The 19,207-nt window shown below is 45.1% G+C and overlaps 1 protein-coding gene across 1 annotated transcript; it reads right to left on the reverse strand.

The window, feature by feature from the left end:
• Window positions 1-37: 37 nt before the first annotated feature.
• crtap (cartilage associated protein) lies at window positions 38-19,176 on the reverse strand. The gene is made up of 7 exons (XM_052023735.1): window positions 18,283-19,176; window positions 13,334-13,483; window positions 11,244-11,415; window positions 10,727-10,855; window positions 9,720-9,865; window positions 8,320-8,403; window positions 38-2,430 (listed from the first exon to the last, which is right to left on the reverse strand). Exons 1-7 carry the CDS (start codon window positions 18,727-18,729, stop codon window positions 2,380-2,382), a joined length of 1,179 nt encoding a protein of 392 aa, XP_051879695.1. The 5' UTR covers window positions 18,730-19,176; the 3' UTR covers window positions 38-2,379.
• Window positions 19,177-19,207: the final 31 nt, after the last annotated feature.

The raw sequence follows: 19,207 nt of genomic DNA on the forward strand, positions 1-19,207 counted from the left end.
GGGGGGGGGGGTGGGAAACCTTAAAGTGGCTACTGCCTGCAACATGTCAAGGAACTTAAAACATTTCTACTTAGGTTCTGTTGACTTGCAGGGTTTAGCCAACACTGCAGTAACTGTCAGGCTTTCCTTCTAAAAGTGAAGGCAACAAGACCTTTCGCTGTGTCTGACACACACAGGAGCAATACTAAGTGAAGGTTTCCTTGCCCAGTGCTGGAGGGAGCTGGGTTTGCAAGCCACTATATTCCAGCCACACGAAGCATATATTGGTCTTTGATGGATTTTCCAGAACTTACTACATTGTTATATACACCCATCTTTTGTTCAGTGACTTCACACTCTGCTCTGAAAAATGCCAAGGCAATGACTTTTCCATCTGTAAAGTGTTGTCAGCTTACATGAGGCTGCACATAGAAATAAATAAATGTCATCTTTTTAGCAAGATAAAAACATCTTTATTAGGTTTAAGGCACCAACTTGATTGTACAGTTCTTAAACATCTTTTAAAAACTTGAACACAAGGGCTGTAGTGTATAAAGATTAATACTGTACATTTGTGTAATCATGAAAAGCAAGATTTACTGTAAAATACTGTGGCACACTCTGCATTGGCTGGGCTAACAAGCAGAGATTCAGGATTGTGTTGGGACACGGGATTTACTCAAATAGCAAGTGAGTAACCTTTGTTAAACTTTAACTGACAAACTGCTTTCAATTTTCAAAAATAAATCCAAGAACTTAAATATATCCTGTATTTCTTTGTTTGTTCAGCCAGTTTAGGTTGTATGTGAAAAGACAGTTTGCTACCTGGTGTAAACATGGAAAGAATTTCAGGGCAACCTTTGTGGGATTTTTTTGGTTGAAGTGGTTGAAAGTGACCAACAAAGGTTTGCATTATGTTCTCAGTAACACACACCTTCTCATCACTTGCAACGACATCTGATTTAGATTTTCCTATAAAAAACAACTTTAGAGCCATAAATATTGCAGATTATGTAGGCTATCAAAGCAACAGTTGTTTTGTGAGAACCTCTGATCATTCAGTGAGTGTAAAGAGTTGAAGGGAGTGCTTCACTGGGTTATTCAAACCACAGGCCAGTGTGTAAAAGGAATTGCTGTTTGAGGTATGGCTCACAACCAAGTGTCCAGCCCAGGCAGCTGCAGTGAAAGATTGGTTGTGGGTTTTTCACACTGACTTGCTAAAACAGCATCAAGGGTCTATGTTCAAACATTAATAAATGAGTCAATGTTTTCTCTGGCATTGAGGCACTGTAGCTAGTAGGAGCTTGAGACAGTGAATGAAACAGCTCAGGTTTAAGCTCTCTATACATAGACATTGACAGCTCTTTCAGTTATATTTCAAGCTTTGCCTAACAACTTGCAGATTCTCCCCTTTACTGTTTGAGATTCTGACAACCTACAAAATCCCTGGCTACCTTCTATTTTGACACTGGATGATTGGCATTCCCAGAAAAGGTTTCACCATAATCCTACTCCCAGGGATCTCTCTGGATGAAAAGCACAAACAGCCATTGGTGACCAACATCAATGTGTAGTGTGAACCAAGAGGAGGTTCCCCTCAGTGCTACAGCACTAAATACAACGTGACCATGAGTCTGACCTAGGACAACACTCAAGAGTGAAACCAACCGATTACACCAAAACAAAACAGAGGATGCCAGTTCAAGCTGTTACAGGTAGTCTGTGTGAAAAATATCATCATTTGACTGATTGGGAAACTGGGTCCCGAGGAGGAAAGACCAATGTCAGCACAATGGCCTGAGGAAGGCAGTGGGAATGATGTCCTTTGGTTTCAGCACTACTAAAGCATCACTGGTTGGGTCTGGCCTCATGAATCAAAGGAGAAAAGAGTAAGGGGTGTGGTGCAAGGTGTGGAGGAGGAGGCAGGCAGATGGAGTGGAGAGGGGTGTGGCGGGGAATGGAAGGGAATCGAGGGAAGGATGGGAGATGGAGGTGAGGGTGGGGAAGGAGGGAGGTGGGGTGGAGGGATTGGGGAGGGAAGGGGATGGGGTGTGGGAGGGATGGGGTGTGGAGGGACGGGATGGGTGCTGTGGGAGTGATTGGGTGCTGTTGGGGTGATGGGGCATGGAGGGAGGGGATGGGTGCTGTGGGAGGGATGGGGTGGGTATTGTGGGAGAGGATGGGGTGTGAGGCAGAGTGGGACAGAAGATCTGTGTTAAAGAACAAATGCACGTCATTGACAGGAAGTCAGAGGGTCATGAGTCAACACTGAAGAAATAATGAGGCAATTAAAATCTCCCAAACTTCAGGCAGAGTTTTGGAAATGTCGCGTGTGGTAGGAGCTGGAAAGGGTAATGCTGCTTTTTCATCTTTCCTGTAGATTTTGTTCTGTTGCTCACATTAGCTGTCTGGAGCTTCCAGAAGATCATCCATATATTCTAGCACTTCTCCCTGCAGATACAGGCACACACTGTTTGTTAAGTTTAGAAACACAATTATTATAACTTTAAACATATTTCCTCTATTTCTATCGGGCAGTGACGTGCACTTGTAGCAGGTTAAGTCACGGTTTACAGGAGTAATTTCGGAGGTTCCTGTGTAGCTGCTGATTACATTGAGGAACAAATTTCTGTATCATACACTACAAAATGATGCTGATGAGCCTACCATACTGGTTTGGACAGGTGAGCTGATGACCTACCCTTGGAGCACTCTGTGACTCCAGGGATGTAGTTTTCCCCGGGAAACAGGCAGCACTTCCACCCCTCACTCCCACTATGACAGCTGTTGTCACATCCCAAACTTACCTCTGTCAATGTAATCAAAAGGACTGAATGTCCCTCTGACATTCTCAACAGACAAACAGTTGTAAAATACCACTCAAATTTAACCACTAGAAAATGTAAGTTAAAAACAAAAATATTCAGAAGCACTATGAAACAATTAAATACACTTATATCAACTAAATTAAATAAACAAAGAAAATCACCAGGCCCTTGCATTTCTGACCATAGTTGTCCCTTCCCACTGAAATCAATGGGTCTGCTGGACTTGCACAAGGCGAATTAGACACCTGACCACCAGGGTTAACAGAGCACTGGGTATCTGCCCAAAGGGTTCGTTGGGCACCCATCCACCATCCTCTGGACAACCTGCAGAAATTTCTTGTGGCACAGCCGGACTTGCCTCCTTTCTCAAAGATGGTCACAACTGTAGTATTTGGAAGATCCCCTGACATATCTTCCTCTTCCCAGATGTGGGAGATGAGGCTGTATGGAGTTTCACAATTTACCATCTGCTCTGGAGGCATTTAATTAGGTTGAGAGAACTGGATTAAATAGACACATTGTAGACACCACTGCACACTGTGAATAAAAGTAGAGTTTCAAACACACACAATGAGCCTGTACAGGAGGATATAGCAATGCTGCACCCTGCTATATACTGAGGGATTTATACAGTTCCTGGATTATGGCCGTTTGTAAATGCAGTACTAAGTACAGACAGGTTTATGTTTCAATCAGCACTTCGATAAATTACACAGTGGATATGCTGCTAATAAAACAATCTGACAGCATCCGTACTGCTTATATTGCTGATTATCTGCAATTATCAGCCCATAATTACAGAAATCTCACACTATGAAGTCAGCTTTCAACATGAGAGCAGGGCTTTGCAAAAGGAACCTGGCACTGTATATGATGAACAGAGCACTGTATCTGGAAGGAGCAGGAGAGTGGGATTAGACTGGGAGGGATAATAAATAATCTGGGGAATGAGGGGAGAGTTTGATTACACAGTGGGATATTGAAGGTTAAAGCGCTGTGCTATTAAAGGGAGTGGGGAGGAGGAGGAGGAGAGTGTGATTGCAGGATGAGGTGTTACTGGGTATATGGAGTAGGGCGCTGTGGAATTTATTGGATGGGATTATACATGTGCTCATATAGAGCTATAGGGTTGAAAAGCTGTTTTTGTATTGCAATGTTCTGGGGTTCATTTTGGCTATTACTAACCAACAGAATCTGAGATTTATTATGGTTAGAATCACAGAATTACACAGCACAGAAATAGGCCCTTTGGCCCACCTCATCCATGCTGACCATGATACCTATCTACACTAATCCCATTTGCCTGCATTAGCCCGTATCCCTCTACTCCTTTCCTGTTTAAGTGCTTGTTTAAATGCCTTTTAACCCTTGTAACTGTATCTGTCCCTACCACATCCTCTGGGAGCTCGTTCCAGATATTCACCACCCTCGTTGTGAAAAACTTACCCTTCAGCTCTCCTTTAAATTTCCTCCCTTTCATTGTCTGTGTCCTCTTGTTCTAGATCCCTTACCTGGGGAAAAAGGGCCCCTCATAATTTTATAAACCTCTATAGGGTCACCCCTCAGCCTCCAGTGAGAATAAACCCAGCCCATCCTATTTCTTCTTATAACTACAGCCCTCCGTTCCAGGCAACATCCTGGTGAATCACTTCTGCACTACCTCTATTGCTAACAGATGTAGTAACCAGAACTGTACACAATACTCCAAGTGCGGGCTAACTGATGTCTTGTACAGCTGCAACATGACATCCCAACTCTTATACTCAATGCCTCAGCCTATGAAGGCAAGCATACCAAATGCCTTTTTCACTACCCTATCCACCTGTGTCACTTCTTTAAGGGAGCTATGAACTTGCACCCAAGGTCCCTCTGTACATCAACGCTGCTAAGGTTCCTGCCATTTACTCTATATGTCCTACTAGAATTTAACTTCCCAAAGTTCATTACCTCATGCTTGCCTGGATTAAATGCTATCTGCCATTGCTCTGCCCATCTTGCCAGCTGATCTATATTCTACTATAGCCTTTGACAACCTTCCTCATGATCTACAATTCCAATAATTTTCCTATCATTTGCAAACTTACTTATCAGATCACCTACATTCTCATCCAAGTCATTTAAAGATATTACAACTAACAAAAGGTCCCAGCACCAATCCCTTCAGTACACCACTTAAAACAGACTTCTAATCAGAAAAACACCCGACCACCACTATCCTTCGACTTCTATCACCCAGCCAATTACCTTGGATCCCTTGTATCTTAAGGCAAATATGAAGGCTGCTTTAAGGTGAGTTTGCCAACTCACCTCGGATCCCTTGCATCTTAACCTTTCAGACCAGCCTACCATGTGAGACCTTGTCAAAAGCCTTACTAAGGTTTATGTAAACTAAGTCTATGCTCTGGTTAACAACAGCTGTTAACTGAATCTAAGATTCATTTGGTTACTAGTTTGTTGTTTGAATTTTAAAGCAGCATTCACATCTATCTCATACAATCTTGAGTTAGGACTTTTGTTGTACCCAACAAACAGGATTTACATTTTTAAACAATAGTTTAAATTTCTTTCTTGGTAATTTATTGGAATTAAGGTAACAGTAGAAAGGCAAATACTACTCTCAGCACAGATAAAAGAAGGGCAGTCCCCAAATCCATAGCCAGAAATTTAAACTATGGCCAGTTACTGGAGAATCAGAGGGCACTATCACATGGGAAAATAACCAACAAAGTTCTGTAAATGATCAAATGCAGAACACAGCTCCATCCCAGAACCTCAACTATCCATTTTGTCATGAAGACTTTGTGTTTTAATACACATGAACAAGAATTCACTGCAAAATTCTTAAGCAGTGTTTGCTAATATTTGAGAATATTCCCACTGTGCAGAGAGAGGGAGTGAGACTTAGAGTAGGTCTCATGAACCTAACCTTCTGATGGGCAACCACTGCACACAGACACACACAGCCAAGATACATAGAGCACATACAGACACAGAGACACACATAGAACACATACAAACATCAGTTATACATATACACTCAACAGAACATGCATAGACAAAATACAAAAAGATAAGGTATGTATGGTCTTTGGGAACTAAACCTTAGTGGGAGATTGAAACTCACCTGCCTGTTCCTCTTAATTTACGTCTGGTTCAATATAGAACCTGGTTTAAACAAAGCTTCACATGCATGCAATTGGTGTCTTTCAGGCATAGTCAATCTTTGAACAGAATGATGAACTTGTAAGCAGCACAAACCTGGAAGGTTTGAACCCAGAAAGTTTGAAAACACCATGGACTTTGAATCTGGAAAACTTCCACAGTGTGGTGTCTGCCACCCCCTGCTGGTTAGTTCTGCCAATGACATGCTGCAGCTCATCACCTTGACTGGTGTTCAAGGAAAGTGAATTCAAGCAGACTCACTACAGAAATAATTCATCCCCACAGATTCTAAACAATGAACAATAGAATTATAAATAATATCTATATCAGATTATTGGGGGTCTAATGTTGTAGCTACAATAAAGACATAATTCTGCCTCCAATTATTCATTCTGTCCATTATATTTATTCCATTTTCACATCCAGATAAGGCCAGCATTTATTGCCCATCCCCTGTGAGAAGGGCCACCTTGGCAACGGTACAACAGTGGCTCATTGGGTCAATCCAGAGGGCACACTAGTGTTTTGGGAGTCAGCTATCGGCCAGACTCAGTAAGGACAACACTTCCCTCCCATATGGACTATTGAACCAGAGGAATTTTTATGGCAGTTTAGTACTTTCATGGTGCCCTCCAGATTACCAAGACCATTTTGAAAACAAAACAGTTCCAGATTATTTAATGAATTGATTTGAACTCATGTCCCTGGATCACTGGTCCAGGCCTCTGGACAACCAGTCTGGTAGATGAACCATTCCTCAGAAATAATGTCGAGCGAATCATCTACACCAACTTGTACAGGGCAAGTTAAAGTCTGCCTTTTCAAAGCTGACCCAGTTTATGGGTCTTCATCCTGTCAGGTTCCCTCTGTTGTTCCACTCCTGGTTCCAGAGTTTTGCACAGTTCCTGGGAGCAGCCATCGGGAAGCGAGTGGACAAGGATGGTCTCACACTTCGGCCCCTAACGCTGTCAGACTCCTTCCTAAACTTCAGGGGCTTTGAGCAGTAATCACACACTAAACACTGATACCCAGCAATGTTCCAAACAGCAGTAGGAGTAGGCCACTCAGCTGATCTACCCCAGGCCTCATCTCCTCTTCTGTGCCAAATCCTCTGCCTATGATCCCTTGATGCTTTAAAAAGTTAACTACCTCCACTTTAAATAATCTTAATAAGCTAGCCTCCACAAATCTGAGAGATTCATTATCCTTTGTGAGAAGAAATTTCACATACCTCGGTTTCAAATGATGGGGCCTTACCTTGAAATTATATCTTACTTTGAGACTCCCCCAATAATGTAAACATCTCAACACCTACTATGTCATGTCCCCTCAGGATCTGAGATGTTTCAATAAGATCACCCCTCATTCTGCTAAACTCCAAATATGGACATAACCTGTCCAGCCTCTCTTGATAGGACAACCCTCTCGTCCCAGGAATTATCCTGGTGAATCTCCTTTCGACCATCTCCAATGTTACTATATCCTTTTTATTAGGTAAGAAGACCAAAACCGTACACAGTATTCCAGGTGAGGTCTCACTAACACCCTGTACAACTACAACAAAACCTCCCTATTTTTAAAGTCCCACCCCTTAGCAATAAAGGCATGGTAGTGCAGCAGTTAGCGTAATGCTATTACAGCGCCAGTGACCTGGGTTCAATTCTTGTCACCGTCTGTAAGGAGTTTGTATGTTCTCCCCGTGTCTGCCTGCGTTTCCTTGGGTGCTCTGGTTACCTCCCACATTCCAAAGATGTATGGGTTAGGATGTTGTGGGCATGCTATGTTGGTGCTGGAAGCGTGGCGACACTTGCGGGCTGCCCCCAGAATACTCTACACGAAAGGATGCATTTCACTGTGTGTTTCAACGAACATGTGACTAATAAAGATATCTAAAGGCCAAAATGCCATTTGCCTTTTTAACTACTTTTTGGACCTACCTGCTAACTTATTGTAATTCATGCACCAGAACACCCAGTATTCTAGGTGTTATCCACATCCACGGGAGTTATCCACAGGATAATTCCCCTTGTCCCTGAAATTTTGCTGTTGAACCACTGAACTCCCACTAGTACTAGGTATGTCTATGTCAGGGAGTCAGGCTAAAACCATACCCATCCAGATGTGGGTACACCAATGCTCCATAGTTACAGGACATTTTTACTCTTGGACTCCAATTCCTATCTGTCACTGTAGCTTGTGGTATCATTGTGAATTGGTTTATTATTGTCACATGTAGCGAGATACAGTGAAGAGCTTTTGTTTCTGTGAAATGTGTTTTCTGCCTCACCACTTCCTCCATTGATGGCCAATGGCAGCCCCAACGGTTCAGCACAGTGTGGTCTCGACTCACCTCATCATCGTCCAATAAATGCTGCTGGGCAAACTCATACATCTGAAGCTGAAATTTGGTCTGGTTGTAATATCGCAAAGCTTCCTGGAAATTAACCACAGTCAGAGATCTTTTACATCAGCAGCTAGTGTCTCTGTTCAATGACTAAATATCCATGTATTGACTGATAAGCCCAACAGTGGTCACCACACTCCTGAAGTAATTTGTTGTTAGGTTGATGTTGTGATGCAAACCCCATTGCGTTAAAGGACGTCATACTAGGTACATGAAGATGCACAACACCATTTCTCCCCACCTTCTCCCTCTTGTTCATCAATCACTACCATCCTTCTCCACCCACCCCTGTAAATCTCCCTCCCACACTCAGTCTCCTCTCCAGGCTTCTCCTCATGCTCTCCTCTCTGAAATCCCACCAACACTCATCATCACAGCAACTAATGGTTTTGTTACTTCTTTCCAAACACAAATGGATTACATGGTCACATGTGTTCTATACCTGTAGACCATGTGCCTAGTTTCAAAAGAAATCTCTAGTTCATAAAACTACATGTCAATTTGAATCAAAGTTTCATCATGTTGGGAAGATACTGACTCATACACCAATACGGTGCAGACTGCATTTGTAGGACTGTCTTCTTTAAGATTTACTCCTTGGGCAAGCCCTCAGTTGGAATAGTGTATCCAGTTGTGGCCTCTGCACGCAATTGGGAAACACTGGGGCTTAAAATAGTAGGTGAAGGATGGAGACAAACTGATTCAGAGTGTGGACCATCAGATCTGGGACGTGACACATCAGGGAACAGACTTAAATGCTGTTTACTAGATGAGGACAACTTGTTTCAATGTCGTTGGGGAGAAAGAAATCACCAGATCAGGACTAGGTCAGAGAGCAGTGGGCACTGGAACAGGTGGTGAAAGATAGCAACAAAGTGCAGGACAAACTCAGCAGGTCAGGCAGCATCGATGGGAGGGAAATGCACAGCCAACATGTTGGGCTGAGGCTCTTCATTTGGACTGGATGACCTGCTCATTTACCTCAAGTGAGATCTGGCCCCATCTATGGCTGGGATGGAGATCACAGACGGAAATTAGGGGCTGTACAGCAGTTACCACGGCGATCTTTTGGAGGAGCTCCCCTGATCCAACGGATGAGCAGGGACAGGAGCCGTGAAGGGCAGGGACGGGAGCTGTTGAAGGGCAGGGACGGGAGCAGTGCAGCATCAGGGCAGGGTCAAACCTTTAACCATGTCTGATTGGGTGGTGATGGGGGTCTCTGCCTAACACTTCCGGGTATGTATAATCTGACAAAGAAATTACATCACTTTCGATTTGTACCTGATCCCCTCTCAGCCCGCTCCCCCACCCCACCAAATTCCCCACAACTCCCTCTGGTTACGTACTGGTCTTGGTGCAAAATCTTCCTCGGTCAAGCCCCACTTCTCCTTGTGATATTGGTAGTACACCAAATTCTGCTTCATCACTGAATCTTCTGGATCAAACAACAGGTAGGTTGCCACACATGGGGCTGCATTCTTCATGTTGTTGACTGCAAAACATTCACAGGAAGAAGTCAAGATAGCACTTCCATGAGAGGGACTGCATGGTTAACATGTTGTCCCTGTGCCACACTCAGTTATAAACCACTGGTTCTTTCCAAGGAGAACACAACAGTACATGACCAACATCCTAGTCCTTGCCTGTGGTGTCACTGAGTAAACTGTGGTCAGGTTGACAGTCAATGGCTGGGAGTGTGAAGTCTGGGATGGTGCTCTGCAATCAACTCAACCTCTGTCTTATAAATGGGAAGTTAATTGGCATCTCCCAATGGCCAGTTGATCACCCATCTCCTAACTGGTAGACATCACCCATCTACTATCAACAGTCGATCACCCATCCCCCACTGGGTATATGATCACCCATCTCCCATCAACAGTCGATCACCCATCCCCCACTGGGTATATGATCACCCATTTCCCATCAACAGTCGATCACCCATCTCCCAATGGGTAGATGATCACCCATCTCCCAACAGGCACTTTCAGTCAATACCAGGATGTACCCTCAGTGCTTCTAAATAAGTTAACTGTGTGTGAAGGACTGAAACATTTCATGCACATACAGATCTAAAAGTGAATCTCATCGCTTCTCACATTCTAGAATTACAGCAGACTTTTACCTAAGGAATCACAGAATGTTACTGAAAGCTGCGACCATTTTGCTAGTACCCCTCCCATTAGGTTTTCCTGGTCTCGTTCAATGCAGCCCCTCCCCAGTTGTTTAATTTCCCCTTCTACAAGCTCAGCACAAACTGACTGCCCTGCAGCATGGTACATAGATAAAGTTTGCACTTCACTTTTTTTTTGATCAGTACTGCTCTTCAAACCCAGTTTACTAGCTGTTTACTCACGTTTATAATAAGCAAACTGCAAGTAGTGGTACATTGTAGCCAGAAATTTCTCCACGAAAAAGCCTCCAACCACAGGTGTTAAATCATGTTCGCACTTCACCTTGCACTGCAGAACCTCAGCATAATGATCTGGAAGCAAAAGAAGTCTCTTCACTTGGAGGTATTATCCCAGCACAAAGCCACTATAAGACAGTCATACCCATCATTCCAACTTCAGAACATCACAAGATGTAAGTGAATTAACGAAACAGTAATGCATAGAATTAATCTGACTTTAATTAAGAAAGTGTTGACAATTAAAGACACATTACCAATGGGAGCTATACTTTGCCACAGCAAATCCAGGAGTACCATGAAGTGATGAGATTGAGAGATGAGGAAAGCAGAAGCTGAGAAGAAAGGTGGGAGGGGACAGAGTGAGGGAGGGAGTGTGTGAGTTGAGGAAGAGAAATGGTTTCTGCATTATTCATCCTTAATAACCCAACGAGAACAAAACTTCCAAAAAATCTGCACCAACCTGCTATGGAAGGATAGAAATCTTTAAACTCTGTCACTTCCCGAGAGCCCTCACAGGTAGCAATACACTCGTCATAGGCCTTGAGGTAGTCAGGAATGGCCAACTCCATGTTGGAAACAGACACCGGGTAGTTCTCTGCGTTGTAGGCTTTCACTGCTCGTAGGAAGAGAGTCTGAAATTCCACAACAGCCCTGGTCAGCAGTGTCCATTTATGAAGAAATGTTTTAAGTTGTGGAGAGGAGGAGTGGAGAGAACAGGAGGAATGTTTGTGATAGGGTGGAGACCAAGGATGTTCAGGTGATACTGAGCTTTCAGAGCTGCCTTGTTAACAGATGAAGGAGAACGGTCTGAGAGAGAATAATAAATGAACAAACATGCTGGAGAGGATTCTGTGAATGGCACAACAGTGGTTGAGGGAAACGTGAAACAAAAGGGAATGCTAGAAATACTCAGCAGACCAGGCAGCGACTGTGTAGAGAGAAACAAAATGAATATTAAAAGGTGGATATCCTTGGATCTGACACAAACAGGAAAGGCTGGTTATCTGAAACTGCTGAATTCACTGTTGAGAGCCAAGAGCTGCGATGTGCCCAGATGGAAGATGGGGTGCCATACCTGGTGCTTACGATAGGTTTCATTGGAGACTGTAGAAGTCAAAGACAGAAGGACAGGAATGAAAAGTTAAAGTGACCAACAACTGCATCATCTGTCCAGATTGAATGGAGGTGTTCTGCAAACTGGTCACAGAGTCATACAGCACGGAATCAAGCCCTTTGGCCCAACTTGTCCATGCTGACCAAGATGTCTATCCAAGCTAGTCCCATTTGCCTGCGTTTGACCCATATCCCTCTGAACCTTTCCTATCCATGTACCTGTCCAAGCATCTTTTAAATGTTGTTACTGTATCTGCCTCCACTTCTTCTGGCAGCTCGTTCCACCTCTGCATGAAAATGTTTCCCTCTCACTTAAAACCTACGCCCTCTGTGTGCATTCACCCTATCTACCCTCATGATTTCATACACTTCTATAAGGTCACTCCTCAGTCTCCTACGCTCCAAGGAATCAAGTCCTAGCCTGCCCAACCTCCCCATATAACCCAGGCCCTTGAGTCCTGACTCTCTCAGGGGCAATGGTCCTGATACAGGGTCACAACCCAAAACGACAACTATTCCTCTTCCTCCACAGATGCTGCTGAAACCAGTGAGTTCCTCTAGCTGTTTGTTCTTTGCTCCAGATTTCAGCATCTGCAGCCCCTTGTATCTCCAGAGGCATTGGTGTTCAATACACAATTTAATTGTAAAGAAAGCTTCAAATCAGCCTACAAGACTGGAAGTCTGTTGCTGCACCCTGGAAGATGGATCAAGATGCAGACTGGTGGAAGGAAGGCCTCACACAAAGATTGTGGCTCAAACTTGTGGGCTGTGAATGGATCTTATGCCAACATCCATTCACAGCCCACCCCATAAGACAAACCCACATCAACCTTTCTCAGCACTTGCATTCACTCTGTGGATTCAAAAGGCACACTTCTACCTCTGTGGTCAGAGGATCACCACCAACATGGATTGGCTGACTGTGGAGATGCTGGGAGACTTTACTGGGACAACAAGGTCCATAATCCATAGCTTGATAAAACTGCAGGATAGGCCTTATCAACTGTCCGCACAACTGAATCAGCTCATGTTGCTGAGCCCCTTTGATAAGCCCTGGATGTGACTATTCCAATGTTCTCTTCGCTGGTCTCACACCTTCAATCAATCTGGAGCCTTGTGGTGGGGGTGGAGCAGGCACTCTGCACCATCAATCACTGGTCTCTCCACTCACACTGGGTCCACTGGATCTCCGCACCATCGGCCACTGGTCTCTCCACTCACACTGGGTCCACTGGATCTCCGCACCATCGGCCACTGGTCTCTCCACTCACACTGGGTCCACTGGATCTCTGCACCATCAGTCACTGGTCCTTCCACTCACACTTGCCACTTCAGTGACTACACTTGCTCTGTTCCTCCACTCAGTTCAGACACATAGAAAAACAACAGTGACTGGAAGAGGTCTCAGCCAGAAACACTTTGAAGCCTTCCACTCACCTCGTAGCTTTTCACCTCCAGATCATTAATGAACTCGTCGGAGCCTGGTAAACTGCTGTAATAAGCCATGTTCTGCTGCATCATCGCATCGCCAGGGTGCTTCTGGAGGAAGGTATGTGCTGCTGAGATGGCCTTGGGAATGTTATTGACCTGATACAAAAGGACAAATACCTCCATTAGGCTGCAATATAATCAGTCACAAGTGAGCACCACCAAAGTGGAAAGAACATTCTATTAAGCTGAGGTTGTTTTTCCTCTATGAGATCTGGGCAGAGTCTTTGTCAGAATTCAGATACCTTGAGTCTTTCTGAATGCTTCAGTGGAATATGGTGCATCATGTGCAGATCTTCTATTGGGACTATGCCAGTCATGTGACCTAGTGCCTCAGCACGCACATCAATAATGTACTGTACCTCTCTATCTATCCACCTGCCTGACTTTAAGCTGCTCTGTGGGTTTGGTCTGTACTGGAGAGAGGAACTATCGGTGAAGTACCCGAGTTTGGAGGAGATTTGCTATTGGAGTCCATCAGTCCGATGTAACTCAGTACATTGCCATTGCCTGCCTGTCTGTCAGAATGAATGTGAAGTGAAAGAAGGGAACTGTTTTATTGTTCTTTGGGACATCAGGTGCTTCTATAGAAATGGAAACATCAACTGAGGATAGCAGAGTGTAAATGGATTAAATGGTCACCTTCAGTCAGCATTTTCTGATCTTCTCAGTGACTATTCCCACATGTTGATGAATTATTGTGGAGGCAGCAGGAAATATTCCAAACTTCCCTCCAGAGATTAACAGCGGAAAGGTACAGGGTCTGATACTGGAAATGACTTGAAGAGAATCCCTGACCTATCACAGGGCAACCTGAATTTACCCCAGGAAACACATACCAACAGCAGGAAATGCCAGGTGTAACCGTGAGTCACTGAGCACAGCCTCCCTCCAAATTCACTAGCTGAAAACCACTTTGCTTCAAGTTCCACCATAGAAAAATTACAGAGAGTAATTCAAGACTCAGCTGAAGGAAATGAAAGACCGAAGATAAATGGTTAATGACACTTTCTGAGCCCTCTGCTCGAATGTGGAACTCTGAAATGGACACATTAGTAGTTTCCAGTGTCATCAGAGCTACAATTTTTAAACCACTATCCCCCACAATTCAACACTACTTGTGACTGCATTCACAGTGGGCGGCAGGTACAGAAACACCCACTGAAACAGTCTGGCTGAATAACTTAGGCGTCTAAACAAATTATAGGGATCAAGCTGACTGTGCAGAGGGGAGGGACTACAGGAGCTTAGGGCTGATGAAAAAGATACAGAGCCAGCCAGTTCATGTCCCAGCAACACGAGATGTGAAAATAATTCCCCTATATCTGTTATTTTGGGAGCACGAAGCTGCTGGGCGGTCTGTGAATGTCCACAGGGAGGACAAATCCTTTCTTTCAACTGTTTGGTTAACCCTTGAATCCCACCACTGGGATCACTTGGAGAGACAAAAAAATACATTGAGAATTATCCAATAGATAAGATGTAACTAGTAGGTCATGGAAGCGAGGGGATAGTGCTGTTTTGGAACATATCCACATTACAAAAGAGGAGATACTGGTGGTCTTAAAGCACAAAGAGGTGGATAAAGCCCTGGGGCCAGACCAAGTGTATCCAAGGACATTGTGGGAAGGTAGGGCAGAAATCGCTGGGGCCCTGGCAAAGATATTTGTATCATTGTTAGTCACAGGTGAGATACCGGAAGATTGGAGGGTGGCTATTGTGCCTTTATTTAAGAAGGGCTGTAAGGACAGGCCAGGGAACTACAGGCCAGTGAGCCTAACATCAGTGGTGGGAAAGTTACTGGAGGGGATTCTGAGAAACAAGATCAACCTACATTTGGAAAGGCAAGAACTGGTTAGGGATTGTCAGCATGGCTTTGTGTGTGGGAAATCATGTCTCATGAATTTGATTGCGTTTTTTGAAGAAGTGACCAAGAGGTTTGATAAGGGCAGGATGGTACATTGTCTACATGGATTTTTGCAAGGCCTTTGACAAGGTTCTGCAAGATAGGTTGGTATGGAAGATTAGAACACATGGGATCCACAGTGAGCTAACCAATTGGACACAAAATTGACTTGGTGGAAGAAGTCAGAGGGTGGCAGTGTTTTTCAGACTGGAGGCCTGTAACCAGTGGTGTGACGCAGGGATCAGTGCTGGGTCTGCTGTTGCTTGTCATCTATATTAATGATTTGGATGAGAATGGAGTTGGCATGGTTAATAAGTTTGCAGATGACACCAAAATTGGTGGTATAGTGGACAGTGAAGAAGGTTATCTAAGATTACAACAGGCTCTAGATCAATTGGAATAGTGGACCAAGGAATAGCAAATGGAATTTAACTTGGATGTCTGAGGTGTTGCACTTTGGGAAGTTAAACCAAGGCAGGACATTCACAGTAAATGGCAAGGCCCTGGAAAGCGTTGCAGAACAGAGGGGCCCAGGAGTACAAGTACATGATTCCCTGAAAAAGGTGACACAGGTAGACAGGGTGGTGAAGAATGCATTTGGCATACTGGTGTTCATCAGTCAGGGCATTGGGTACAAGAGTTGGGATGTCATGTTACAGCTGTACAAGGCATTGGAGAAACCACACTTGGAATTTTGTGTACAGTTCTGGTCACCTAGCTAGAGGAAGGATGTCATTAAGCTGGAAAGTGTGCAGAAAAGATTTATAAGGATATTAGTGGGACTGAGTACTTGAGTTATAAGGAGACACTGGATAGGCCGGGACTGTTCCCCTGATGGGTAGGAGGCTGAGGGATGACTTTACAGATGTTTATAAAATCAATGAGTGACATAGACAAGGTGAATGATCACAGTCTTTTTCCAAGGGTAGGCGAGTCTAAAACTAGAGGGCATAGGGTTAAGGTTAGAGAGGAAGATTTAAAGGGAACCTGAAGAGCAAGTTCTTCACACAGAGAGTGGTGGATATATAGAATGAGCTACCAGAGGAAGTGGTAGAGGTGGGTGGAATTACAACATACTAAAGATGTTTGGACAGATGTATAGATAGAAAAGGTTTAGAGGGATATGAACCAAACACAGGCAAATAGGATTAGCTCAGGTATGCAACTTGGTTGGCACTGATAAATTGGGCCAAAGGGCATGTTTCTGTGCTGTATAACTCTATGACTAGATGTGATGTATTTGGATTTCCAGAAAGCCTTAAACAAGGATACTGGTGAACAAGGTTAGAGCACATGGAATTGGGGGAAATATGCAAGTGTGCATTGAGATTTGACTAACAGATAGAAAGACTGGGAATAAACAGGTCCTCCTCATGTTGACAGGCTATAACTTGTAGGGTACTGCAGGAATCAGTACAAGCGCTCAACTATTCAGTCACTATCAATGAGGAAACCAAATGTAACATTTGCAATTCTGCTGACAGGAAACTGGTAATGTAAGTAGTGACGAGGATCCAAAGAAGCTTTAAGGGGAAAGCCTCAGATCATTGAAATTCTCAGGAGCCTTGGTGAAACCACACACCTGGAGCATTATGTAGAACTTTGGTCTCCTTACCCAAAAGAGATACACTTGCTACACAAGTTGTGTGATGGAAGATTCACCATCATGCTCCCTGGGAGACAACCTCTCTTTCAGAAAGATCGAGCAGGCTAGCTCTCTATTCTTCAGAGCTTAGTAACAATCAGTGACCTTATTGGTACATAACAAATTTCTTACTGTGCTCGACAGTGTGCGGGGGGGGGGGGGGGGGGGGGGTTTCCCCTGGCTGAGGATTCCAGGCTCAGAAAGGGGTCACAGTCTCAAAATAAAGGATACTTCAGTAAGGACTGAAATTAGAAGTTTCTTCACTCAAAAGGCAGTGAACCTTTGAAATTCCCTATTCCAGAGGGCTGCAGAGTTTCATTCATTGAGTTCCTTCAGAACAGAAATTGATGGATTTCTGGATATTAATGGAACCAAAGGATTTGTAGTGGGCAGGAAAATGGTGTTAAGGGAGAAAAAAAGGGGAAGGGGTCTTGAGGAATAATTTTTTTCCACACAGAAGTTGATTGAAATCTGGAACACACTGCCCAAGAGGGGTGGTGGGATATGCCATTGCATGGAAGTCTAAGGCCAAGAGGTGGAAAATGGGATTAGTATGGATAGGTATCTGATAGCCAGTTTGATCACATTAGACCAAAGGGCCAGCTTCCGTGCCTTACACTGGAAAACCAAGAAGCTTTGGGCAGACCAAAGCACATCTTTTACTGAATAGATGGTCTTCCAGCAGCAGTCGATGTTTGTCTCGGTATGTTTCCGTGAAGCAGACCACAGGTAAAGCCGCATACCTGTCCTGACCTCCTGACATCGTAGAAGGCCCGGAGCGACAGTCTCACCCCCACCAGAGCAGTCGAGGACAGCCAGTGGTGGTACTGAGACTCGGGCTGTGCGTGAAGGTCCTGATGAAGACAGCCCTTCTCACCATCAGCCAAGTAACATCTTGGTGCTGGTTTGAAACTTTGGGTGTTGAAACATTCTGCCAAATGATTTTGACAGTCTGCTTTGGGGAACCATGGACAATCCACTGTCACCTTTCCCACAGGGGGTCCAGGACTTTCAGTGAAGCCTGACTGATCTGTGGTGAAGGATGTTTGTGTGCACAAACTTTTCTACAAGGAACAGGTAGCACGACAGGGTCTGGCTGAGTGGAATGTTTCTGGGCAATGTGGCCAGCTCCAGTCTTCATAAGGCTGGAGAGAGAGAGAACCTCCATACTCAGTGTCACATGGTGTCTGTGTCCAAGGGTGTATCTACAGTTTGATGCAGACACGCACAAAGGTAATCATTGGGGTGAAGGACCTTTGGGTCTACCTTCTCCCCTTTTCTCTGTACGCTTGGTCTCACGTCTCTGCGAACACCGTTGAGTTCTGGTTTTCTAACTCACGCTCTCACCTTAAAATAGGCAAACTGGAGAAACTTGTAGACTTGGCGCTTCTCGAACTCCTCCAGCGTCTCCCGGCTGGGCTGGGTCTGGCGGAAGGCGGGCAGACCCTGCTTGCATCTCCTCAGGCACTGGGCTCTACTCATGATGTTGCTGAATAGATGCAGCTCGGCGAAGCGGCTGAAGTGGGAGGTTTCCTGGGATCGCACCGTGCTGCAGTTGAGGTTGCAGAAAGCCTCACTGTCTCGGAGCAGGCGGTGGAGCCTCAGGCTCATCTCCAGGTAGTCCACGCACTCCTGCCAGTTCTCCGCCGTGTACTGGTCCAGCGCATGTCGATAAGCCGATTCCAGCGGCATCAGCTCGTCCCGCGGGAAGCTGCGGAAACTGTACCTCTCGTACTGGGCGCGCCCAGCGCCACAGCACAGCAAGAGCAGGGCAAAGACAGCGCCCGGCCACATCTCGCCCAATCCCCACTGGATTCCCCCCTCGGCCTCTGGATCCCCGCCCTGCCGCTCGACCACTGCCCGACCGCCACTGGATCCTCCCCCCGATCCTTGAATCGATGCTCCAGAGCCACTGGATCCCTACCGGATCTCCGCTCGCCGTTGGCTCTCCGCTTCGCCAATGGATCACTATTCGAGCCCCACGTGATCTCTGCTCTAGCCCAACTGGATCCCCTTCCACCAAAGGATCACCGCTCTTGCCCAACTAGATCTCCGCCCCGCCACTAGATCCCCGTTCTAACTCCACTGATTCCCAGACCCGTCACTAGATCTCCCCTCGTCTCACTGGATCCCCTTCCACCACTGGATCTCCGTTCCGCTACCCGACTGCCGATCTCTCCGCTCCCCTCGGATTCTATCCCAGCAGCCATGCGGGATAATTGACATCCATAGCACCCAATCAGCGCGAAATCCCCTGCGCCTACCCATCCCA

Source organism: Pristis pectinata, chromosome 9 (genome assembly GCF_009764475.1).
Source record: "Pristis pectinata isolate sPriPec2 chromosome 9, sPriPec2.1.pri, whole genome shotgun sequence".
Classification (NCBI taxonomy): domain Eukaryota; kingdom Metazoa; phylum Chordata; class Chondrichthyes; order Rhinopristiformes; family Pristidae; genus Pristis; species Pristis pectinata.